Raw genomic sequence first — 27,830 nt, forward strand, 5'->3', positions numbered from 1 at the left:
GATCTTTGTCAAAAAACTCCTAACTTACTTAGGGTTCACCATCAATGAGAAAAAAGTAAAGCAAAACCCCACCAGGAAAATTGTTTTCCTGGGAGCTGTGCTAGACACAACCCTAATAGCCTTCCTATCCCCAGAAAGAGTTTCCTGCCTCTCTGCTTCACTCAGCTGGCTTCCAGAAGTCACCACAGTGCGAGGAAGTTCCTGAAAGCCCTGGGATACATGGCATCTTGCATCCTTCTCATCCCTCTCACCAGGCTTCACATGAGAAAGATTGTGTACTTAAAGAAACTTTGGTGTCAGCACTGTGTCCCTAGAGACCACTCTCCTATATTGATCCCTTGCATAAGGGACAAATTTCTCTGGTGTGCAGAGGCGTATGCCATGAACAATGGTCTTCCCTTCATCCTCCCCCCTTCCGGCCATACCATCACCACCGATGCCTCAGTCATAGCTTGGGGCACACATCTAGCAGGCAGGCGTACCCAGGGCCTTTGGAATGCCCAGCAACTTCACTTGCACATCAACCAGAAAGGAATGTTGGCAGTGCAAAGCGCTCTGACTTCCTTCCAACCCCATATCAGGCCTGGGGTGGTCCTTATAAAAGAGCAGACAACACCACAGTAATGTGGTACATCAGCAAGCAGGGGGGACACCCAATCTTACCCCCTGTGCAGGTTAGCCATGAGTCTGTGGCTTACAGCCACCTCCATGGGCCTGCACCTAATTGCCCAGTACTTACCAGGGATCAACAACACACTGGAAGACCACCTAAGCAGAAATTTACTGGACCCCCATGAATGGCAGCTCCACAGAGAAATCTTTCTGCTAGTCACTCAGGAGTGGGGGACCCCAGAGGTGGACCTCTTTGCCTCGCACCTCAATCACCAGGTGCACATGTTTTGCACCAGGTAGTTTAACCTCCTAGCATGGAAGGTGGATGCCTTGAACCTCCCCTGGTACTCCCTCTTTGTGTACGCATACTCTCCTGTGCTTCTTCTTCCCAAGGTTCTGATCAAAATAAGAGAGGAGAGACCAAAGGCCATCCTCATCACTCCAGACAGCATTGGTACCCCTTACTTTGCAGTCTGACCTTACAGCCCCCCCCCCCCCAATCTGCTTCCCCTAAGATCAGACCTCTTGACCCAGGAGAAGGGGGGGAAGGTACTGCATCCAGACCTATAGACTCTCAAACTTTCAGCATTGCTCGTACACTAAAATCTAACAAAGTCACTGTTAAGCGACCAGGTCCTGGACATCATCACAGAGGCCAGAAGGCCCAGCACAAGAAAATCTTATGCAGGAAAATGGAAAAGATTCTGCTCCTGGAAACAGTCAACAGGGGGGACAGTACCTCCCAACCTTCCATTCCTCTCATCCTAGATTACTTAGAGTTGCTCAATAGTGGCCTCTCCTTCTCCTCCATTAAAACCCATGCCTCGGCCATCTCTGCCCTTTATGATTCCGACCCACTCCTTTTCTCTCATCTTTTGGTTAAGTAATTCCTCAGAGGAGCTTCTAATATCAGGCTTCCCAGAAGACCTCCTCCTCCTTCCTGGGACCTGAATTATGTGTTGGAGAAACTAACCTTATCTCCTTTTGAATCTGCTTCTTCAGTAGAATTGAAATACCTCTCCTGGAAGACTGCCCTTTGGCTTATCTACTGCGCCCAGGGTCTTTACAAAGTGCCTGGCACCAGTAAGTGCATTCTGCAGACAAAGAAGCATTCAAATTGATCCTTATCTGGACGACTATCACATTCAAGCAGAGGATAAAGATGCTCTTCTTCAACATCTGACATTTGTAAAAAGGCTTCCAACATGCCTAGGGTACACCATAAACGAAAAGAAATCACAACTGGTACCCTCTCAAATAATTACATTCCTGGGTGCAAGCTTGAATACAGCTGCCCAGATGGCTTACCTCACGCCAGACAAACAAAGGCAACTGACAACATACTTCAAACAAACGGTGACAAAAACCCAGTTATCTGTAAGACAAATTCTGCAGGCTTTGGGGTTCATGGCATCCTGCATTCTGCTAATTCCATATGCGAGACTGCAGATGAGGAAACTTCAATGGTACCTAAAAAGTTTATGGAGTCAACATTCTCGCAGTCTGGAAACAATTATTCCTCTCATTCCCTGCCTACAACAGGAGTTTCTTTGGTGGGCAGAGACATGTCACCAAAACAAGGGACTATCATTGACTCTACCCCCTGCCAGCCAAACCCTAACTACAGACGCATCAGACTATGTTTGGGGGCCCACCTGGCAGGGAGATGCATTCAGGGCAAATGGAACCCAAACCAAATGCATCTGCATATCAACCAGAAAGAGATGCTAGCTGTTCAGAATGCTCTGACAGCCTTCAAGGACTTACTTCATCCAGGACAACTACTGATAAAGACGTACAACACCACAGTTATGTGGTACATAAACAAGCAGGGACGTACACATTCCTACCCCCTTTGCAGACTAGCCATGGCCTTGTGGAACACAACGTTGACTTACCAAATACATCTTCAAGCTCAATTCCTGCCAAGAAAACAAAATACTCTGGCAGATGACCTAAGCAGAAATCTTATGGACCCGCACGAATGGAAACTGGATCCACAAATCTTCAGCATGTTAACACAGAAATGGGGGAGCCCAGACATGGATCTATTTGCCTCTCCCCAAAATTATCAGTTGGCCAAATTCTGCACAAGAACTCATCACAAAAAAGCATGGAAAGTGGATGCCATATCCTTCAGCTGGAAAAACCTATCAGTCTATGCCTTTCTCCCTCTGCCTCTACTCTCCAAGGTCTTGCTAAAAGTCAGACAAAAATTATCCTAGTTGCTCTGGACTGGCCTCGCCAGCAGTGGTACCCACTTCTAAGGAATATGTCTCAACTTCTTCCATGGTACTTGCCTCAAATACCTCATCTACTGTCTCAGCAGAACAATCAAATGCACACACAGCTCCAAACTCTGAATCTTGCAGCATGGCTGATTAATTAATTATTCAAACAACACCTCTCAGTAAATCTGTGATGGATGTCATTTTGGAAGCCAGAAGGCCTAGTACTAGAAAATCTTGTGCTGATAAATGGAAGAGATTCACAAGGAACAGACACAGCAAAGCCCAATATTCCTCAGATTTTACAATATTTGACTGAGGTGCTTGACAAGGGCCTATCTTTTTCTTCAATAAAAATCCATGCCTCTGCCATCTCGGCTCATTACAGCACAGAGCCTCCCCTCTTTTCTCATCCTGTGATTAAACAGCATCTTAGAGGGGCCAAAAATGTAAGGCCTCCCAGAAGATCACCAGTTCCTGCGTGTGACCTCAATTTTGTGCTGGAAAAACTCACCCTGACTCCTTTTGAACCAGCAGCTACTGCGGATATAAAATTTCAGTCTTGGAAAACAGCTTTTCTATTGGCAGTCACTTCAGCAAAAGGGGTTTCAGAACTACAGGCTCTCATGGCATTGGAGCCTTTTATTATATTTTACCCGGACAGGATGTCCCTCAGGGCCAACCCTTCCTTTATGCCTAAGGTGGTATCCAGTGTGGCTCTTAACTAGACCATTCACCTGCCAACATTTTACCCAAATTCACAGAACAATTAGAAACAAGAAACATTTCGACCTTTCAAAGTTTAAGATGGAACTTAAATCTTGTAACTGGGCAACTCTTAAGCATCTCCCCCTAGAAGAGGCAGTTTCTAAGTTCAATACCACTTTCCTAACCATACTTGATACTCATGCCCCAAAAAGATTAATCAAAACTAAAACAAATATTGCACCTTGGCTTACAAAAGACTCCAAATCCAAAATTAAACTCAGAAACAAAACCTGGGAAAAATGGCATACAACCAAATCACCCTTAGACCGCTTTAAATTCCAGCAGCAAAGAAATGTGACAAAAAAAGCCATATTAATGGACAAAAAAATCTACTACTGCCAACTACAAAATAAACACCAAAACAACCCTCAAAAATTCTGGGCAGGTTTAAATAACCTTCTCCATCCTGGGAAATCCTCCACTCCTACCCCAGAACAAATATCAGATAAAAACCCAGAAGATGTAGCCACTACCTTTAACACTTTCTTTACGGATACTAAACAAGCCTTAGCTAACCAACTATCTACCACTGGCTCCCCTGTTACAGAACTCACTCCTAAAACTCTTCACACTTTCAACCTACAACCAGTCTCTACTTCCATCATTCGATCCTTACTACAAAAGCTTAAGCCAACTACCCTCTCCGCAGACCTTCTGCCAGCTGAATACTTACAACAAGCTGCAGACGTCATAGCTTACCCCATCTCTATACTAATTAATCGTACCATTTTAGAATCTACAATTCCCTCAATTTGGAAAATATCCTACGTAATCCCACTCCATAAAGGTGGCTCATCCACTGAATGATCAAACTACAGGCCTATAGCCATAATGTCACCGCTGGCCAAAATCATGGAAAAATGTCTACACAAACAACTCCTCCACTATCTTATCCAGAACAAACTACTGACCAGCTCACAACATGGCTTTAGACCCAACCACAGCACAACTACGGCCCTCCTCTCTTTTACGGACATAATAAATCATAACCGGAATAACAAAAAAGTATCATCGGCACTCTTTCTGGACCTATCTAAGGCCTTCGACATGGTTAACCACCGACTACTTCACGATACCCTAAGAAATCTCCACCTGGATAACCTCACATTAGATTGGTTCCAGGCCTATCTCTCTGGTAGGAAACGAGCAGTACTTTGGCAAAATAAGCTCTCCAACCTCCTTCCAAACACCATTGGGGTTCCTCAGGGGTCCATACTGGGACCACTTCTCTTTTCAGTCTTTATTAATGACCTCCATAAAGCCATCCCTGAGGCCACCTGTATTCAATATGCTGACGACTCGACATTAGTGTGTTCTGACAAATCTCTAGATAACCTACTATCTAAAACCCAATGCTGTTTTACAGCAGTAGAAAATTGGCTATCTGGACGTCAGCTAATACTGAATCCAAATAAAACCAAATTATTACTCTTCCATCCAACTCAAAAACTCTCTTACACTTCCTTTACCATTCAATCAAATAATGGGACGATTATCTCCCCAGACTCCTACACTAAACTATTAGGAGTGACCATTGATAATAAACTCAGATTCGACATCCACATTAATCAAACTATTAAAACCGTTAACAAGAAACTGGGGTCACTATATAGAATCAAATCTTTTCCAACACCAATTGCAAAAGTTACCATTGCCCGCTCTCATTTACTCTCTACCCTTCTATATGCCTCCCCAATGCTTACCAACCTTAATAAATCTGACCTAAATAAACTCTCATGTTCCTACAATCATATTGCCAGATTTGCAACTGGTACGCCATATAGAACCCATCATTGTATTAACCTAAAAAACCTTGGCTGGATAGAACTCCCAAACCTTCTCCAGCAGAACCAACTCATTGAGGCATTTAAAATACTCAAACACCCTGAAAAGTCTCCAGCACTGGAGAACTTAATCATACCATACATCAATCTAAATAGCCTTCGTTCTTTGAACAGGACACTTGTTCAAACAGTTAAATCCTGTAACTCTGGAGGCGATGCTCTATTTGCCAATGCCATTGGTAAGATATGGAACTCCCTCCCTTCCAGTATCACCACCATTACCTCCCTACCCCACTTCAAAAAAAGTCTAACCCACCATTTCCAGTCTCACTGGCTTTGCCAATGCTCATATCCGGATTAACTTCTTTCCAAAAGCTGATTTCTTTTCTCCTCTATCCAGCAATCTCCTTCTTTTGAACTCTCCGTGACCTTCTCTCGCACCCCCTTAAGAATTTCTCCTTTCTTCTTATTCTTACCTAAGACACTTCTTACACCTTTGAAAAGAGGACTACCTAGTATAAGTAAAACTACGCTGTTGTCCGTGTCTCATATTTTCTCAAGGATGTCTTGTCTATGACTGCTATTCATGAGATAATTTTTTTTTTATTAATTCCATATATGATATGCCTTTTTTCTCCAATTATGTTTGTTAATTACAATATGTATTAATATGCATCTATGTAACTTGTATGTAACTCACTGTCAGTGTGGAGCTTTTCTCCCCGGGCCTCCGCTGAAAATGGACATATATCCAGTCAGATCTTCCCGGTCAACAAATGTAAAATAAATAAATAAACAAGGGGGAGCGGATTCTGCATTCATTGGACATGCACAGACAACTAAGATTCTACTTAAACAGGACAAAATCTCTAAGAACTTCTGAGCAACTACTGGTAGCATTTGCTACAGGGTCAGATGGGAAGGCTATATCAAAGCAGACTATTTCTAAGTGGATAAGCCACTGCATTCGTTTCTGCTACTTGCACCATGGTAAACCTGTGCCCAAGGGGATCAGATCACATTCCACCAGGGCTGCCTCTACTTCAGCAGCTTTTCTCAGAGGGGTTCCAACCAAAGACATTCTAGAAGCTGCTACTTGGAGCTCTGTTCATACCTTCACAAAGCATTATCATTTGCCTCTCTTCTCCAAATCCAGGGCAGGCTTTGCCACTGCAGTTCTGCAGGGCGTTATAGCCGCTCCTAATGTTTAGTTCCATCCTCCCATCTATAGCTGTGGGATTCTACCCAAGTGTAATGACTGCAACAGTGAAACACGTAGAGCATAGTACAGTTGTGTACATTTACCATAAATGTAGGTGTTCGAGTGTATTTACTGTTGCAGTCCGGGTTACCCACCCGCCATCCCCCTTTCTATACCTTTTTCTTTCCTTCACTGTACACAAAAACCTTTGTGGTGTACTTGCTTTTAGATGAAGGTAAAGTTTGTTTCTAAAAGTGCATTTGTATATATATTTACTGTTTATGTATATATATATATATATATATATATAATTTTTTTTTTTTGCTCCCCATTTGGGGGGCTCCTGTCATCTGGGGCAAGAAAAACTGAATAAAATGGCGTCGGCTGCATGTTTTATACCCCCTGAAGACCTGACGTCATGGAAGAAGAGACAACAACTGATGCAGGACCCAAGACTTTGTTATTCAGGCCGAGTGAGGGCAACCTGCCCGCAGATTACCCAAATGTAATGATTGCAACAGTGAATACACTCGCACATCTACATTTATTTTAAGTGTACATAACTGTACTTTCCTTGTATTCATTAAGCATTGCAAGCGCCTTTTCAGGGGCAGAGAAGAATTTGCTACAGCAGTCATCCAAAAAAGATGTTGACTTAAGTACTCCATCCAACTTTTCTGTGTGACTTGGTAATGAACCCAAACAAAAAGGCCTTTTTGAAGACTAAGTAGATGAAAATGTTACAGTACAGTTGTGTGATGTTCTTTCCATTACTATAGACAAGTGAAGCTGTTAATGTCTTCCCCTTTCTATATATTTTGAACTTTTTTATTTTCACTTTTTTTTTTCTTGTCTGGATGTGGTGCATTATTCTGGTGTGGATAAACTGTTTCATCGGTATGCTTATAACCAGTGAAAGTCTTTTATGCGTAAATGAGGTTTCACTTGAAAAGGTTAAATAGACTAAGTCTTCAAGACGCAAAGATTGCTCTGAACATCCAGGCTACACAGATGCCATTGAGTTTACATGTACACAGTTTAAACTGCTACTGGAAGTGCATAATTGCTGCCCGAAAAGCAAGCCGAAAACTGTTGCTGTTAAAGAACAAGTGTTTAAGTGCTGCTTTAAAAGTCCTCCTACGAAAGAGATGCTTCAGTAACCGTCCCTAACCAAGGAAGTAACTAAAGGCTAACGATGTATCTTTACAAAAATAAAATGGATTATCATTTTGTACAGTGTCAGCAGTCAATTTGCCATGTTCTTTCATCAAATGTCAGTAGAAGCCCCCTTTTAGTAATGCAGTCTGCCAGATCCTTTTTGTAGATGATGTCACTTCATCTGCAGCTTAATATTCTCTCTCACTTCAGAATTCTCTCTCTCATCTTTAATTCAGAGTTCTTTCTAATAAGTGTGTTGCTTCTTTTTTTTTTTTTTTTAATTGATGATGTGGTATTCTGTTTCAGTCTTGACTTTGAATCCTGGAATGATGCACCCTTGAACAGATGGTGCCATACCTTACAAATATCACAACTCCATCCTGGCCAGTGACAGCTTTGGGTCCTTTTCAGTCTGCATAGTCAAGCCTTTTGTATGACTGATAGGGATGTGTTGTTCTGCACAGGTAATTCAAACCTTTCATTTTGTGGTGCAAAGCTGTTTCTGTAGTACTGTCTGAATAGTAAGCTTCAGAAAGTGCTCTGCTTGGTACCCATAATTCTCAAATGTTACTCTCCCAAAATGCTTTTTTGGTCCCTTCTAGACCAGGCAACAAATCGCTCGGAACAGAAGGGAGGTTTTAGTTCTTAGCAAACACAAGCTGAGGTGGACTGTAGCCGTAGACATCCTGTATTGTTTGTTTTCCCATCACACCCCATCTAATGCAGTTTCACAGTTGCATCAACTTTTCAAGCATTATTTCAGTTATCTGAATATGTCTTTGAAGGACACTGTTGCTTTAAGGACTCTGCAGCTGTGGTCATCACTGTGTAATTTATGAGGTGAATCATCCTTTAACCAGCAATGAATACATTTCTTTCCAGCATGTTATGATTTCTGACCAAATGCTTCCCACGGCTGAAAGATGTAAAACTGATCAGTGATTTAAATCCATAGGAATCTGTTTCGCATTCTGAGGCAAGAGGCATGCTAGCAGTTGGGCCTAGGCTTGGGTCTGCCTTACTCTAGGGAAACATCATGGCTGCATAGCCGGCCTTAAGCATAGGCCAACTAGGCAGCCGCCTAGGGCGCCGCTCTAGCAGGGGCGCTTTTCCAGTATTTATTTAGTGTAGGTAGACCAGGATTGGGGGCATCATGTGTTGTGGAGGGGGGTGCCTTGGTGCCCTTTTAACTAAGGCACCAGTTGACCTAAGGCCGCTCCAGCATGGCTGTTAGCAGTCTCTTTCAGAGTTGAAGTACTTTCATGGTCCTTATTTCTTGAACTACAAAACAGTTTCTGCTGTCTCTGCCCAGAAGCATGTCTTTATTGAAGATGTAGTTTCTTTAAATCTTGTTTCTCCTCTTTGACCATGCACTCTGAAACTGTAAGGACCTAGTTCTCACTGTGACTTTCCTTTTTGGTCTTTATCTAGAGTATTGGCATAAAAAATAGAGCTAACGAATTGTTGTCACTGGTGGTTTAAATATTGTTGCTTTATCATTTTTCATGTCCAGAACTCTTTCTGTTCTTTTAGGGATTTCTTAGCAACAGTATCTGAGCTGGAACTATTTGTAGACATCTTTAGTCTGCTTTGGAAACGTGCTACATTTGCACCTCCATTTTTTAAAGTACTGCTACTGTTTGCATCTGTTTTCCATAGTTTTCCCCTCTTTCTCACTCGCGTTACTGATATAGCTGTTTAACCATTTTTCTTCACAAATTGTGTGTGTATATGCAGTCTCAATCACAGCTGACCTGAAAGATTCTACTGAAAAATACATCTGAGACTGGCTGCTTGGGCAGATAGTTATACCGTAGTCTACTCTGTCTTCCTATACTTGCAGATTTATTTTAAGTTCACCTTTGTTTGGGCAGTCTTTAGCCCTTTGATACGTGATGTGACATGAAGGGCATCTGGATCTCTTGACACACTTGTACAGTGGATTTGTACCTGGTAATGATGGTCTCACTGAGCATTTTGACTTCCCAGCTTGATACTTAGTTTCTGATCTGTGAAATGTGCTGTGTTCTGATTTACTGAGGCAAAATTAATTTTGGTACATGCTGCTGATGTATCTTTTTATATGTTAGCAATGCAGTATCTTATCCGCTTTAATCATTAATGCATACTGGTGAGCAATTAACTGAAAAAAAAATGCATTTCTTGCTGAAATTATTTTCTTACATGTGATATGCTTAACCACGACACTGAATACCACAAAGTCTGCATCACAATCAAGTCACAGTGAAACAAAATTACTGTGTGTTTGTGTGGTTTCCCTTTCAGTGAATGGAACAAGGCAATCCGCACAACCAGTGTTATAGCCATGGCTAATACCTCAGCACAGTTAGTGCTGTTGGCATTAAATTGGTTAAAAGCACGTACTGGAAGCACCTTGTTATTTTTTAAGCATCCAACTATGTCTTTGCTCAAAATCAGTTGTGTAATCTGACATAGAAGGTCTTCTGGTAATCCTGTCAAAATAGAGTAGCCTTATAAAGCCAGTCTTGTTCTTTCGTCAAACTTTCCATCTGTGTTAATATCTTGTGCTGAAATTTCCACAGCAATGTTCCTTACACTCCCAGTAAGAGATGATGTAACTGCAGAGACTGCTTTTATTTTTCCAGCTCAGGAACCAAAGTCATAGCTTCATTACCAGCTTTCATTGTGGTTTATTTTCATCAGACATTTATTTATTTATTTATTTTACATTTGTTGACCAGGAAAGTCCGATTGGATACAAGTCCATTTTCAGCGGAGACCTGAGGAGAAAAGCTCCACATGCACATAGATACAGAAGACTTACAGTTGTAGTTAATTACACAGTTACATATTGATACATGTTCCAGATTTGTTGGCATACATACATAAAAACTTTACAATTATTAATTTTCATATTAGAACATACTACTTTTTAGTAGTACAAAGCTGAGCAAGGTAGCATATCATTCAGTAGTACAGTACATTAGAGTGAGACAGCTGGTGTTTCATACTTATTATAAGACTGTTTCTACAAGTAGCCAGGGAATATAGTAATGCAAAGTGAATAGTGAGTAGGTTAGTCTGAGTTTGCACAGGGGCACAACCAGTTAGTTAATTTTTAGGTGTGTTTTGAGAGACGTTTTAAATTGAGTTATGGAGTGGACTGCTGTAAGTTCACTGGGGAGTAGGTTCCAGATTTTGCCAACAGAGTTGGAAAATAATGACTCCCCAGCTAAGTTAACAGTTTGTACTAGCATTTTATTAGAAGAGTGGAGTGTTTTTAGGTTACTGTAGGGGGTGATTATATTTTTGAGTATGGGTGTGCTTTTCTGGCTGATAGAGGACTTTGTGAGCAGCTTTTAATTGGTTATACTGAAGTTGAGAGGGTAACTCTAGCCAGCCTAGGGATCGTAGGTTAAGACAGTGATGTGTTCTATATGCTGAACCTGTGGCAAATCTGGCTATATTATTAGAACAGCTATTGAGTTTATTGAGGTCAGATTTACTTAGGTTTGTATAAATTGGGGAGGCATAAAGAAGGGTTGGTAGTAAATGTGTACAGGCAATCACTGACCAAGCAGTTCAGGTTAGGAATGGCGTAATTCTGTATAAAGAGCCAAGTTTCTTATTGACTGTTTTAATGGTTCTATCGATGTGGGCATCAAACTTAAGGTTATTGTCGACTATTGCACCTAATAGTTTTGTAGTAGATTCTGGGGAAATTATGGTGTCATTGTGAGATGTTATGGTAAATGATGGCACAGGGACTTTCCGAGTGGGGGTGAAGAGTAACCGTTTTGTTTTATTTGGATTTAATAGAAGATGCCGATCAGTGAACCAGCTTTCGATTTTGTTAAAGGTATTTTGGGATAAGGTCTGTAAGTCTTTCAGGGAGGTGGCAGAACAGATTAGGGTAGAGTCATCTGCATATTGAATGCAGATTGCTTTGGGGTTGACTGTATGGAGATCATTAATGAAGATGGAAAATAGGAGAGGTCCTAGTATGACCTTTGAGGCACTCCAAGGGTGATTGGCAAAAGGGAGGATAGGCTATCCCTCCATAACACAGCTTGTTGTCGGCCACTTAGGAATGAAACCAGCGAATTGCCAGGTTATCTATGGCGAAAGTTTTTAGTGTCCATAGGAGTAGTTGATGATTTACCATGTCAGACGCCTTATTGTATGAGAGAAGGAAAGATGGGCTGAGATTGTACTGTGGTGGGGTCTAAATCTGTGTTGAGAGAGGGCTAGGAGATTGTTCAGATTAAGGTAGTGTAAGAGTTGCTTATGAAAACATTTTTCCATAATTTTAGCTAGAGGTGACAGAATGGCAGTAAGCTAGTAATTTGATAGTTCAGTGGAATTACCCCCTTTATGGAGAGAAATAACATGGGAAATTTTCCAGATGGAGGGGATATATGCTTCCGAGATGGTTCTGTTGATTAATATTGAAATGGGATATGCTAATACGTCTGCAGCTTTTTGAAGATATTCAGCGGGGAGTTGGTCTCCTGATAGGTACTGGTTGAAAGTTAAAGGAGGGGTGAGTGTTGGATGTAAGGTCAGTTGGGTTTGAGTTATTGAGTGCTAGTTGGTTGGCAATGGATTAAATAGTTTCTGTAAAGAATGAGAATTGGGATTCTGTAGGATAAGCTATCCTCTTCACCCAAAGAAAAGTTTGAGCAAACTAGTTGAGTTTTGAGGACATGTGAAAATTATTCTTGTAAAAAATTCAAGCTACACAAATGTGGTGAAATGCCCATGCATAGTTCACAGTCGAAATTGTAGCCAAAACTACTTACTCATTGTCTGAAAACAAGCTAAAAGATGTTGTGAACTCCCTGAGAGGTGACTTGTGCCTAGCCTATAGGTCAGTCTCCATCTCTGCCTTAATGGAAATTCTGCACATCTGGATGTCAAGTGGCTCAAGAGTCGCTCACTCTAGGGATCTTAGCCTAGCTTCTGACATCAACAGATCATGCTAGAGAGACAGATACATCTTCCAGAGATTGCCACTTCTCTGGAGTAGACTCCCTCTTCATGTAAACAGAGCTCCTCAGTGAAACCTATTCAAATGCAACCTAGATAATTGGATGGTAGACCGCAAATTTGACCGTGGGGTGGCACCCATATCATTTATGAGTACAGGTAGCCGGTTTTGACCACAGACCCGCTGTGTTCATAAATTTGTTTTGTGAACTTCTCAAAAAAAGAGCTAAATTAGCATATCTGGGCTTGCAAAGGCACTAGGGCCACTAGCATAGTAACCTATGACCCTGTACTAAAACAAGTGGTAAACGTACTGCAGCAAGTCTTAAACAGACTTGGTGAGTGTTGGCTTTGCATCACTGTGGTGAAGTAAATGTCTTCTTGTGTGCACTTCATTGTACTTATTTGGCTCAATGAAGTATTCACTGTGAGGTAAGTTATTGTCCGATATTGGTCGCAGTGGTTTCTTTGTGAGGTTTCTTGGAGAAGTGTGCCTACACTGTCGCACTTTGATAACTAGCATTGCGTTGTCCTGAGAGGATTGTGGCTCCATATTTCATTTCTGCTGTGTATGAAAACTCATTAATTTTTTCCCCAAGGATGCACATCAAGATATGGTTAGCTGTGTTTTCCTGAATGGCACTTTCTACCGTCCACAGAGTGCTGAACACCAAATTCCAGTTAGGAGGCTTTGTGTGTAAAGCTTCAGTTTGAGAATGAGCCTTCTTGTGCGTCTGTAACTAAAATATAAAGGCCAAATTTGAAAATATGAATGGGTCCTAATATGTTGTAAATACTTCACACAGCTGAGCGCTTCTGTAGCAGGTGCATAGAGGTTTGCTCTGCCTTTGCACCAGTGGGGCAGGTGTGTGTGTGTGTAAATATATATATGTGTGTGTGTGTATATATATATATATATATATATATATATATATATATATATATATATATACACACACACACACATATATAGTTGTCACATTGCACAAGTGGATGATCTGGGACTTGTTACATTGTTTCTACCTAACATTTATGTGGTAGTGAGTTAGAAAATTCCAGGCACAACCATACAAGTCTGTAGCTTATTTGTAAAAGGATCAGGACAGCGTTGAAGAATAGGTTAACTGCAACTGAAAGTCACAATTAAAATGGAGACGTATGGTAGTTATTTATTTATTTATTTATTGTTTTTGGCCAACTTCAGATTTAAAGTGAGCCTTCCTTCTTGACTCCATCTGAAGGATTTGTATAGTTTGAAAGAGTAGGTTGTATTGTAACATCTTTGTTGGTTCAGCGGAAGATATCACATCACCTGTGTCTTTCCCTGTTTTTTTTTTTTGTAGCAGTATGGGAAAACAAGTTGTGTGCTTTATTCTTTTTTAATCCCTATTCTATTATTTTTGTTTTGTATGAATATATTGTTAGCTTTCTATACTTTTCTGGTGTTTACTGCCATAAAGAATAATCCCCCCCCCAACACGTGTGTCCCCAGTCTTCTGTTTACCCTGCTGATGTGGAGTGTGTTTTTCTTTCATTATGCATACAAGAGAAAGTAAGTGGCTTAGTTGCAGGAATTGTTATGGTACCATCACCTAGGGCAGTATTATCCTGGCATCAAGATGTACTTGTCAGTGGGTCGTGGTGGAAGGCAATTACAGTCTTTACTCTGAGGAGAGCATTCAGTTATTTATGTATCTATGTATGTATGTATTTTGTTAGTTTACAGTATAGACCAGTGAAACTGCATTTTGTGTGTAGTAAAAAGTGCTAACTTTAGACAGTGTATTCATTTATGTTTTGTGTACTGTGGTGGTGGTGCTGCGGTAGCGTTGTCGCCTCACAGTAAGATGTCCTGTTCGATTCTCAGCTAAAGCGTCGTCTGTGTGGAGACGTGCGTGAATGGGCGTACCTTCATTGAAGGTTGTGCATCAGAGTTGGCAACTCGGCACAATAAAATCTACTGCCAATCATTAGCGGACCAGAGTTCTGCTGTGGTGACCCCTAACCAGGAAAAGCCGAAAGATACAATAATTCATTTATATTTTGTATGTAACTTAGAGTATTGGTGATTGTACAACTAATTTGGCATTCTATATGTGCTGTTTGTAATATTTTTTGAAAGATTATACAATACATGAGCATTTGTTTTGTTTAAGTGCAATATTCTAACAACCTGTTTTCTTCATTGTTTAGCTTTTCATTCCACTACGAGGCCAGGATGACCTAGATAAATCAATAGATCTTTTAGATCGAAGTTGCACTATGAAAAGCCTAAAAATATTACTTTTGTCCCCAGACAGAAAACGAGTAAGTAGACTGTTTCGTTTTATTCAGTACTTTTAGTTAACATGCTAGAAATTCTCCAGGGTCAACAGAGACGCTATAAAAATAATTCCTTTGATCCTTCAAGGAATTCACCATGCATATCATTTTGTTCTGCTTTATAAAAGTAGATTAGACAGTCTGTATGTGTCTGCAGGGTTCCTTTTGAAATTCCAAGGAGTGCAGTTGCAAAGTACTTCAGAACAGAGACTGAAAGTACAAAATCTCATAAACACACACACACACGCACATGCACATATTTGCATGCACTTTAGGACAGAATATTGCTTTAACATTTTTCCCTTGCATTTTGGTTTCTGGATCCGTGTTATCAACTTGGTGAAAGATTTCACCAACATCAAAACATGAGTTGGATTTGATGTCTGGAATGTTTTTAGACAGAGGTTACCCCTTGGACTTTGTTACAAAAACTTAAGTAAGTAATGGGTAAAAAAAGGGATAGTCAACGTTCCCTGTGTTTTGGGGTAACCACATCTACTAGCTGACATGGATAAGGTCACTAAGTCCAACCAGGTAAATTTTTCTCTGGGCATGCCTATTAAACACGATGGACTGAGCCACCCACCCAAAATTGGGCCATTCTCAAACTCGAAGATTTTACATCATTATCTAGGCGACAGACCTACGTTTGTTTACAAAGTACACAGCAACTTGAAAGAGACGTCAGAAAAGGGCAAATCTACACAAAGGCCAGGTGCCATCAAATGTGGCAGATGCAAATATTAATATATTTTAGAGAGAGAAAAAATCACCTTAAAACAATACATGTAAAAACACAGTTACCCTTATGAGAGGTGATTGTAAATTCCACAGGTCTTGTGTACATTGCAGTTTGTAATCAGTGCAGTGATTTTTTTATGTAGGCAAGGCAGAGATGAAACTGGCCAAAAGGGTTTATGAACACCTTTACGACATGAGCAGGGCCAGCTTAAACAATGGCTTGTATAAACACTTGCTGTCTTGCACTGGTTTTAACAAATTTTTATTAGGTATTTTAGAAATAGTTCCCAAGGTCTTGATAAAGCCTGGGAGAGCCTGGGTGAAAGCCCTTGATTTTATTACTATCATTATTTGTTGCTCTACTTTTTCTTTTTTGTTCTGAAGTTAATTTACAATTAAAGTATTTAAAGCAAATAAGGAGCCTAAAGTTCGTGGATTTTGCTGTTTGTTAATAGTTCCCAAGGACCCTAGAGGGGGGTGCTTGGGAAAATAGATTTGAATACAAAGAGCTTCTCTGGCAACTGAGGTTAGATGCCACAGTTAAGCCAGGCCTTAACAAATTTGTATCTTTACAACCAGTCCTTAGAGCTGCTAAACTGTAAATGATTATTTATACGGTTTCCATTAACATCATTTTTTGAGAAGATTTTTGTATTTCTAATGTTTCACTTTTTTAAAAAAAAGTGTTTCTCGGTGATTTAAGTCTTCATTTTTTACTTTTGGATAGGGTGAAGTTTATTTATTCTTTTGGGAAAACTTTGGAACAGTTTTTAAACAGATTAGTTTAAAGAGATGTTTGTAATCTTATACTGTCTTTGTATACTTAGGTTTTGCATACTCATGTGCTGAGTCTAGTTCAATTAGTTTCAACTTTTTTTACCCGAATTGTTTTTATTTGGGCACCTAATAATGTGTTAATATGTTGGAGTACTATTTAAATTGGACTTGTGCAAAGTTTTGTTAGTTCTGAAGAAGTCCAGGGTTGGACGAAAACGCTCAACTTTTCTCTGTTTAATAAAATTGTGTTTCTACTGTGTGCTTGTCTGCTCTGCTGACACTTTGTGATTGCAAGTTTTTTTTGGTGTCGGTGGGTTGCACACCTTTTTGGTTACTTGTCTAACACTTCCCCGTCTGTCACACGCACAAATGTTTCAAACCCTCCAAAATGGGGGGCTTCACCCTCCACACTCCCACCAACTTAGAGACCACATTACAGTGGAGAAAAGGGGTGTGAAACTCTTCTGTATGTGAGATGGGGAAGTGTTGGACAAGTAGTTACTTTCCCTGTCGATGAAATGAAAGTTTGCTGACTGAACTTTCAATGCTTATTGTTCGATGTTCAGCCCTTCGATGGTTAGCCCATCCAATGGCTGACAATAGACCCGACAACATGTGCAGGACAATCTTTTCTTCCTACAGGTCTCTGGAATGCTAAATTCTTACGCTGTCATTTTATTTACTTTGCTTAAGGTTTTTTTGAAATGCTAGTTAGCAGCACTCTGAGCAGTAACTCTGCTACCATTGTGCTGATTTGCTGCACTGTTAGTAAATTAAGCAACATTTTTTAACAAATGACAGGGTGTATATGCCTTGTATTTCCCATAATTTAAAGGTTTCCCATGTCCCTTAACTATGCTTTTTCATTTTCAAAAATCCAAGTGATCCAACCCTGTAGACCATTTTAAAACTAATGTGCTCATAAGTTGCGATTTTTATGATGTACTGTCATGTTATAATGCACTAACTTTGAAGCCCACTATAAAAAAAAAAATGCCCAGCTTGATAATATTTTCCTTAGTGCATTCCAGGGGACTGATACTCCCAGTCATGAAGCAAAATAAGTAAGGCCAGCGGATGTGTGGGCATGCTTTCCCTGTGGGGTAGATTCTGGAGTAGGCTGGGGGCTGTTGTGACGTGTCACCATGGAGCTTATAAAATGAGTCTGTTTACTTAACTGTTTATGGGGGTGTTAGGGCCCACAAAACAGTTTATTGTATTTTTCTAACTGGATGTAGGGATGGAAAATTTGAAAACATTTTATTATTTACAAACTTGGAAAACTGTGCCAGAAGCTGGCATTTGATTGAATGATAGAATAATTTAAGTGGATCGTTTTAGCAATGGTGTTTTTTTTTTTTTTTTTTTGTGTAGTGGTTGTTTTTTGTTCAAAGTATCAAAATATAGTAAATATAGAAAGGCTTATAAATGTAGCTTTTCTTCACAGTACCATCCTGTTTTAGTAAAAATATGTAGAAGGCAGAATGTAACAAAGTGAGGTAAGAGCCTTGCTGTGCAGTTTTTTTCCTTATTTAGTAGTTACATGTTGCGTAATTAGGCTTTGTAGAAATGTGTGTTTTTTGTTGATCTGAGCCATTTTTATGTTCATTCAATGTTTGATTTTATTAACTGTGCTGTGTTTTTTAGTTTGGAAGTAGCATAGTTCTTCAATTTCAGTCCTTCCCTGCAGCACATGTTTGTTGTTTAACATTCCGTCTCCTCTTAACTACATTAGTGTTGAGGGGTATTGTTTTAATTTTGCCCCCCCCCCCCATAAAAAAAGTGGAACTGATCCTCCTCCTCTTTTTCATTTGTGCCTTTTCTTGGTTTCCACATTCTCCTACTTTATAGAGATTTTCGTAAAATTTCCAAAATACCTCTAATACCTCAATAGGATCATTATTTCACTCTCTTTTTGTCATGGGCTATTTTTCTCACCTTTATGCTGTTAGTGTGTGAGCACATTACAAGTAAAACAGTATGCAGGCACTGCCAATACTCCACTGACCTCACACTTAAAGTAATTCTAACTGCATACTGTACAGACCTACATTACAAAAATAACATGCAGCTTATATCAGAAAAAATAATTTTACTTAGTTACTACTTCAGTCTGTTCATTGTCTTTCTAAATATTTATGACTTAAAAATGGAGCTTATGCTTTATTGTTCTACCACCAGTTTACTACAGCCAACAGACTTCCACTTTTTTCATCCACCACTTCTTGTAGAGCCACGGTTCACCCTACATGTCGTCATATAAGTGTGATTGATGCTTTACAGATGTATTTCCTTGGGTCATCAGGAAAAGCTGTACATCTGGCCAGTGCACCAAAGCTTGGGCACTGCCTTCTCGCACCACATGTCTAACATATGACCCCCTCAGAAAAGAGGCAAAAAGGACATAAGGAATATATGAGTACAGTCTTCTTGCACATCTATCACGTTTGGCCTGTCGTCTACTTCTGGCAAGAAGGGGGAACCTCTGCTCATTATCTCAGAGAAACTCAAGCATATTTTACAGCTTAGTTGGGGAAGATGATCCTGGTTCCTTGATCATGTACTCTAGAGCTGTGCACCACCACATTTTGTACTGCAGACATCCCAGTTAAGAAGCAGAAGTCTAAATCTACCATTTCCACTCAGATGTATAAGGATGCTGAGAAGGAATGTCAGGGCTTTTCAAAGCTACTCTGTGTTTGAAGCCTCATTCATTTTTTTTTTCTGTTGCTTCCTCCTCCTGTCAAAAGGCAAAGACTGATTCTGAATCTGATCGAGATGATGTCTTGTTTTCTTAATGTTTTGCTCACAGGTAAAGGTAGAGCTCTCTGTCTGTCTCTGTCTGTCTCTGTCTGTCTCTGTCTGTCTCTGTCTGTCTCTGTCTGTCTCTGTCTGTCTCTGTCTGTCTCTGTCTGTCTCTGTCTGTCTCTGTCTGTCTCTGTCTGTCTCTGTCTGTCTCTGTCTGTCTCTGTCTGTCTCTGTGGCAAAAAGGTGCATTACCTTGGCCACACTATCTTTTTTGACCATCGATTACTAAATCCATATGATGTATCTTTTGTCTATTTTGAGTAATCTGACAAAGTCCTCTCAGATTTGGAATACTCTGACGCGAAATGTTTGTATTTTCTCCTCTTAATTGTGCTTCTCAAGTTGCTAGACATTCTGTTAATTGCAGCTGATGCCTGCTCTAGAGCAGCCACTGCTATCTTTTTTTTTTTTTTTTTTAACATAGTTTTATGACTTAGCTTTGACGTCCTCCAGTAAAGGCTGAAATCTAAGATTGTGGATTTCCCCTCTGGATAAGCAACAGCTTTTTGGCTGTGCTGCTGTGGAACTTTGCAAAACTATACAGGAGAAAGGTAAGGTCATGCAAGATTTTAAGTAAAACCTCTTGCTTTTCTTTTCAGCAGTTCCAGAGAAACTGTGCGTCTAAGGCTGGTTGTGGAAGAGAGAGAGGAAAAAAAAAAAACCGTAAAACTAGATTTCAGGGAAAGTCTTAGCAGAATTCGAATGGCTCCAAACCCTTCTTTCTGGACAAGCCAGCCTCTTTATGACTATCTGCCTTTTCTAACCCCTACACCTCGGCCTTCCTCAGTTTCCACTGTTTCAAAAGCTATGTCTAGTCTTCCTAACCTGACCATTCATAACTACAGACAGCTGGGTTCTCTTCATGATCCAAAATGGTTAGAAAATGTTTTTGATAATTTGCCTTTCCTGCCTGGTTTCCCCCAGCCTCCTGAAAGCCAGATTTACCGCATTCGTCTTCAAGAGACAGTAGAATTTGTACCCCCCTCAAACAGTACGAGGAATTTATTGCAGAATGTTAAAAGCTCCCAGAAAGGAGGGCAGCCCCTGATGCCTACTTCAATGGATTCGCTGGCCACTATCGAGACCCATTCGGAGCCCGATGTGCCGCGAGACTCTTCATAGAGTACGGAATCTGGGGATGTTTCTACCTTGGATGGGTCCCAAGCCACTGTGCAGGCACCAGCTTCTGAGGAAGTTCTTCCCGTTGCTGATATTCGACCCAAACCGACGACTTCTTTTGCGTCTTCAGTTCTTTCTAAAACTACCCAGTTTCTAAGGCCAAGTGAACGAGCTATGCCTAAAATAACGACGACCCAAATTCAAGCGCCTGCTTCCTTGCCACAGTCTCAGATGCTTAAAATGGCAGAAGACCTGATCATGCTGATTAGGGAAGCCAGCCTTCCTCTGCTAAAAGAAAAAGAGACTTGTCCGTAGCAGCTTTATTTGACCAAGAGTCCGACTCTGAGGTTTCTGAATATGAAGACATGCCTTTGTCTGCCTATGAGGATTCGGATGCAGAGGAAGCCATTCCTTCTGCCTCCCCTCCAGAGGATTTTTCTTTTGGTGAAACCCTACATACTTTGAGAGAACATTTCCACTGGGAATGCCAGGATTATCCTCAGTCCAAAAAGAGACTCGAGGAATTTTTAGATTTACCACAGCACAGACCCTTAGCCATCCCTCCAGTTTTGGATGATGTGAATGATGTCTTTATGGAATCCAGTCTAACTCCTGATACATTTCCCCCTGCTCCAAGGAAACCTGACCGGTACAGAGTCCCTGACTCTCACAAATTTCTCTTCAGAAATCCTACTGCTGTCCCAGAGGTAATCTCCCAGGGACCTAAACGAATAAAAGCAACTACAGCTAAGAATCCCACCCCCTCGGACAGGGATTCCCGAGACAGATGGGGTAAAAAAGTACACATCTCTGCAACTCTCTCTCCATTATAGCATTAAATTGTCAGTTCCACATGCTGAAATTCCAGCAACATACTGTGGAACTTATTAAGCAAAAATTATCAACCTTTCCTAACTGTGCAAAAAATAAAGAATTACAGGAGCTTATGCATTCTGCAAGCCAAGTCAGCAAGCATACCCTGCAATGTGGGTTTGACGCCCTAGAAGCATCTTGCAGTGTAGCAGTCACAGGTTCTGTACTTACAAGGCATGCCTGACTTACGGAGCAGACCTTGCCAGACCATGTCAAATCAAAATTATTGGATGCTCCTTTGAACAAGGACAATCTGTTTGGCACTAAAGCAGAAGAGGTTTTAAAAAAGATGGAAGAAAAGGCTAAGTCTATGCAGACAGTAAAAGATTTTTTGCAAGTGCAGCCTCCAAGATTCAGTAGACATTGCCCCTCAAAACATTGGTCCTCTCCAGCCCCCTCAAAGCCATCTCAAACTAGACCCAGGGGAAAAAGACCCCCGCCCCCCCCCCCAGATTACAGTCTCCGGGTATGCAGAGATCTAAACAGCCACCCCCTTACGGAAAGAATTCACAATGAATCCTCACCTCTGCCCAATTGCTCGTGCCCCTAGGAGGAAAACTTGCCCACCATGCAAAAAACTGGACCTCAATCACCAAAGATTGATGGGTCCTCAACATAGTATCCCAGGGGGTACAAATTATATTTTCACACCCTGCCAACCCCAGAAGGGTTTCCAGACCTTCCTGCAAACCAGTGGGCAGAGGTGCAAAATCAAGTTCAGTCCCTGCTCTCCATAAGGGCACTTCATCCCGTTACTGCAGAACAGATAGGCCAAAGTTTTTATTCCAGACTTTTCCTGGTACCCAGAAAAGAGGGCACTTGGCGCCCAATCTTAGATCTGTCCATTCTAAACACCTTCCTGGTGGTACCAAAATTCAGAATGCTCATCTTACAGCAACTTCTCCCTATGCTGTCCAAAGAAGCCTGGTTAGCCCCCCAGACCTAAATTAGGCCTATCTGCACATCCCAGTTAGGGACTCCTGCAGGAAATATCTACATTTCAGGGCAGGATCTATGCATTATCAGTTCTCTGCACTTCCCTTTGGCTTATCCACTGCTCCCAGAGTTTTCACAAAATGCATGGCTCCAGCCATTGCCTATTGCAGATAGAGAAATATTCAAATTTACCGTTAGTTGGACGATTGTCTTCTAGCAGACAGCCAGGAAAAGCTGTTGCAGCACCTGACATTTGTAAAGGACCTTCTAACCTCCCTGGAGTACACTATCAACGAAAAGAAATCCAAACTGGTCCCCAGTCAAAAAACTGTATTCCTCGGAGCAAACTTGGACACAGCATCCCAGATGGCATTCCTTACTCCAGCAAAACAAGCCTGTCTGACAGGCTACTTTGATCAAATGGACACCAGAACCCAGCTATCTCCAAGGAGAATCCTGTAGGCTTTAGGGTTCATGGCCTCCTGTATTCTACTAATTCCATATGCCAGACTGCATATGAGGAAATGTCAGTGGTACTTAAAAAGTCTTTGGTGCCAACATTCTCAGGACCTGGAAACTACCATACCTATAATACCTTGTCTAAGGAAAGAGTTTCTTTGGTGGGCAGCAGCATGCAACTACAATAAGGGACTTCCCTGCACACAGCCCCATGCCACCCAGACCCTAACCACAGACGCATCAGACTATGCCTGGAGTGCATTTATGGATGGCAGGTGCATTCAGGGCCACTGGAGCCCAAACCAAATTCATCTGCACATCAAACAAAAAGAGATGCTAGCTGTTCAGCATGCTCTGACAGCTTTCAGATCCCTTCTGTCACCAGAGCCACTACTAATCAAAACCGACAACACCACAGTGATGCACCAAGCAGGGGGGAACCCACTCTTACCCACTCTGCAGGTTAGCCATGACCCTGTGGAACACTGCCTCAGCCAAGCAAATTCACCTGCAAGCTCAATTTCTGCCAGGCAACCAAAACTCTCTGGCAGACCACTTAAGCAGAAATCTCCTAGACCCACACGAGTGACAATTAAACCACAACACCTTCAGCCTTGTGACCCAGAAATAGGGTACCCCACAGGTGGACCTAATTGCCTCCCCCTACAACCACCATCTCAGCAAATTCTGCACCAGGGTACCTCACAGCAAGGCCTGGAAAGTGGATACTCTAACCCTCCAGTGGGCAAACCTCTCAATCTATGCATTTTCCTCTCTGCCTTTTATTACAAGGGTATTACTCAAGATAAGGCACAAAAAACCAAGGGCAATCCTGATTGCCCCAGACTGGCCACGCCAACACTGGTACCCACTACTGTGCTGTCTCCACTGCCAACCTGGCACCTACCCCAGATCCCAACCTTCCTGACTCAGCAGGAGGGACAGATCTTGCATCCGCAATTGCAGACTGGCTTATTCCTTGAATTTTCCTCCAGTGGCTAGCCTAAGTAAGCAGGTACTGGATCTCATACGTGAAGCTAGATGCCCCAGTACTAGGAAATCCTATGTTGATAATTGGAAAAGGTATTGTTCTTGGATTCACTCTAAAGGAGTGGTTACAGCACAGCCCTCCTTACCTCTCATTCTGGATTACCTGGCAGATCTACTCCACAGAGGCCTGTCCTTTTCCTCCATTAAGATCCATGCCTCTGCCATCTCTGCTCATTACAGCACTGAGCCACCCATCTTCTCCCACCCTCTCATCAAGCAATTCCTGAGAGGGGCTAACAATTTAAGGCCATTAAGAAAATCCCCCACCCCTGCTTGGGACCTTCATTTTGTGCTGGAAAAGCTCACGCTACCACCCTTTGAACTTGCACCTTCAGCAGAGTTAAAATTCCTCTCTTGGAAAACAGCCTTGCTTCTGGCCATCACTTCAGCTCGAAGAGTGTCTGAGCTAAAAGCACTTATGGCTGTGGAACCCTTCATTATTTTTCATACTGACAGGATGTCCCTCAGAACTAACCCAACTTTTATGCCAAAAGTGGTGTCCAGTGCGGCTCTCAACCAATCTATCCATTTGCCCACCTTTTTCCCTAAACTTCAATATAAGGGGGAAAGGATCTTGCACTCTTTAGATGTGCAAAGACAGCTCAGATTCTACCTTGTTAGGACTAAGCCCTTCAAGAAATCTGACCAGTTACTAGTCAGTTTTGCACCAGGGGCAGAGGGCAAAGCCATAGCCAAACAAACCATCTCCAAATGGATAGCACACTGTATCCATTTGTTACAAACACCATAGGAAACCACCCCCTCTGGGAGTCAGAATCCATTCCACTAGGGCAACTTCAACCTCTACAGCCTTTCTCAGAGGAATCCCTACCAGGGACATTCTGGAAGCTGCTACTTGGAGTTCTGTTCATACCTTCACCAAGCATCACCACCTGCCTGTCTTCTCCAAATCCAGGGCGAGCTTTGTAACAGCAGTCCTGCAGGGCATTCTAGCTAGCCCCTACACTTCTTGACTGCCTCCACCAACTCTTCAACTTTGGGAATCAACCCAAATGTGATGACTGCAACAGTGAAACACGAAGAACATAGTACAGTTGTGTACACTTAACATAAATTTAGATGTTTGAGTGTATTCACTGTTGCAGTCCTGGTTTCCCACCCTCCAGCCCCCTTGTCTCTCTATCTCCTTCTCTCTCTCTTCCTCACTCCTTTCAGGGCTATTGGTATTTACTTTTTACTGGTGGTGTTTTTTTCCACCATAACTTAGCTCTTTATTTGGGGGCTCCTGACATTTGGGGCAAGAAAAACTAATGTAATTGTGTCGGCTGCCTGTTTTTATACCACTGATTACCTGACGTCAGTCCTGGAGTGACAGCAACTGACGCAAAAAGACAAAGCCTCTGGTATTCGGGCCGACTGAGGGCTACCCCTGGCAGAATAACCCAAGTGTGATGACTGCAACAGTGAATACACTCAGATATCTACATTTATGGTAAGTGTACACAACTGTACTTTCCAGCATGGGCTTCTTGTTAGAGTCTAAAGTACTTGTGATTCTTTCAGTCAGCTCCCAACAGTGGTAAAGGTTTCAATGCCAAGATCGCTGTGTGGGCTTTTGTATTGTCAGAATATTGAAAAACAGACTCCTTTTCAGCCTGCTAGCTTACCCTTTGTTAGCTAAACTTCATTTTCTCTGTAACCTGTTCTACATCCAAAAATATCTTTTGCTGCTACAGGAAAAATACTTTGAAGACCGCTGGATATAGCAACTTGAATCTCTCACACCTGCTTCCCAAAATCCCCTGATTGTTGAGATAAACTTGCTTGTCTTCTGCTGGGTGTAGAGCAAATGAATATTTTCTGCAAACACCTGATTTCCCCAATGTTTATTAATTTTCACTGCTGCTACAGTTTTGTCAGGATCAGCACTTTTGGTACGTTTGCGTTGTTACTAATATTTGTATGGGCTGGCTTTTGGCCAGATTTTGTGCGCACACACACACACACACACTCAACACATCCTGCTGCAGAATACTATTCCAGTTGCTTATATTTACTTTCATAAAATTTAATGCAGTTTATTGCTTCCAGTTTCTCTGGTGTAGCAAATAATTTATTTATTTCCTTTGAGTGCTCGTCTTTTGACTGTACGTTTTTAAAGTGCTGTTTTTGAGAAGCCTTCTGTTCTGCTTGTCTTTATAATAGCAAATCTGAATAGCTGAAACCCTCTTCCAGTTACTAATATTACTATGTAATTTATGTTGAGATTGTATTCTTTATTCCTAGATTTGTCATAAAAAAATAACTTTTTATCAACTGTTGTGATATACATCAATATGTTACTATTTTAAATGGTGTAAAAAAATATCTGCCACATGTAATCAGCATCATTTCATCAAAGAACAGAATCCCAGTCCATGTGAGGCAGAGCCCCTCACTGACTCTGTTCAAGAGAAATCTTGACGAGTGGATGGGAGATCGTAGGTTTACCCCGGGAATCATCTCTGTATCACTGCTGGACAGAGGCACAGCAAATTAATGGGTATAGTATTCTCATCCTAAGGGGTGGTGAAAGCCACACACACTCTGGCTAGGCTTATAAATGCCCTAGGGCAGATAGCCTAGTATGAACCTATGAACCTATGAAACCTATGAACCTATGTAATCTAGTCCATGACCTCTTTGTAGCAGCATATACCTGAGAATTTCCAAGTTTTAAATAAATAACTGATTATCGGTGATGAGTCAAGAAAGCATAACCATTTTTAACATGACCAGGATGTACAGTGGTAACCTGTATAAAATTATTGTGTAAATAGGTTTCCTGTATATATTAGATTTAAAACGTTTACTCATTCTATTAAATGTTATATCAACATCCAGAAGTTATGGATAGCCATTAATAAAGAGCTGAAGTTTAATCGATCTTACATGAAAGGTCCAAAAGAATCCCTACTGGAATTTGACCAGTAATCAAAGCTGTCGTATCACTCTGTCCTTCTAACAGGAAAAATAAAGTAAGATCAGCCTGTAACTTAATGTGTTTATAAAATTCAGTATTTTATAACTCTGATGTCCTTCAAAGGATGCATCTGCAGTCCTTACAAATGGGTTGTCCTGTCGTCAGGCAACCCTTCGGTCGGCCGGATTCCAAAGTCTGGGTCTGGCCTCGGCTGGTGTCGCACTTCACCCGACGTCATAGCTGCAGTTCTTCGGGTATAAAGGCATCAGCCGACGCCATTTTCCTCAGTCTTTCTTGCCGCGTGGCGCCCGAAGCAGAAGCTGTTCGCAAGTGCCGGTCGGTCAGAACCAGAGATTACTACTACAAGTACCGAAGACTTCTAAAAAGCTAAGTACCCCGTTGGGGACTCTTTCTTGCCTTAGCCGATGTCAGAAAAAGTGAATAACTGTTAAACTTGTGGGAAACAAATACCTCATAAAGATTTCCACTCTTACTGCTTACCTTGCTTAGGCCCAGACCACAACGTAGCAGCTTGTCTAGCCTGTGCTTCTTTCAACCGACGGACGCTTAGACGCCGGTCGGAATTTGCTGAAGAGTTTTTCGGCTCCGATTTTGCTTACATTATGCCGTCGGATACTCCGACTACGCAAATTTCTAAAAAGCGCAAGGAAAAGGACCGACACTCGCGGTCCGCGGTTTCGGCCGAAACCGCGGTTAAGCCAACCTCGAGTGTCTCGGTTTCGGCTGAAACCGAGTCCACGGTTCTTCCTTCGGCCGAAAGCTTGCCACTTACCGAGGCCTCATCCAGCCAGGCTGAAGCTGCTACGGAAATCCCACCTGCTCTTGCAGGTTCGCAGGATTTATCTGATACTATCCCTTTGGATATTTCTACCCCTGCACGTGGAGCTGCTAGGCCTCCTGCATCCATGTCGATTAAGGCCTTTGCCAGGGCTAAAGCAGCAAAAACTACCAAATCTGTGCCTGCTAAGACCCCCTCTCACAGGCCTAGCTCTAGTTCTCAAATGCTTAGTCTAGCAGAGGATCTCATTTCTTTGATCCGGGGATCCCAACCACATCCAGACAGGGCCTCTCACCCACCT

At 41.7% G+C, this 27,830-nt stretch overlaps 1 protein-coding gene across 1 annotated transcript in view; it reads left to right on the plus strand.

The window, feature by feature from the left end:
• Window positions 1–27,830, plus strand: part of MAP3K3 (mitogen-activated protein kinase kinase kinase 3) — a 1,217,405-nt gene that overhangs the window by 263,658 nt on the left and 925,917 nt on the right. The window contains exon 6 of the mRNA XM_044055195.1: window positions 14,916–15,029. Within this exon, the coding sequence (XP_043911130.1) occupies window positions 14,916–15,029 (114 nt within the window). The remainder of the gene's footprint in view (window positions 1–14,915; window positions 15,030–27,830) is intronic.

This window comes from Protopterus annectens, chromosome 13.part0 (genome assembly GCF_019279795.1).
Source record: "Protopterus annectens isolate FY-2018-M chromosome 13.part0, PAN1.0, whole genome shotgun sequence".
NCBI classification, from domain to species: Eukaryota; Metazoa; Chordata; order Ceratodontiformes; family Protopteridae; genus Protopterus; species Protopterus annectens.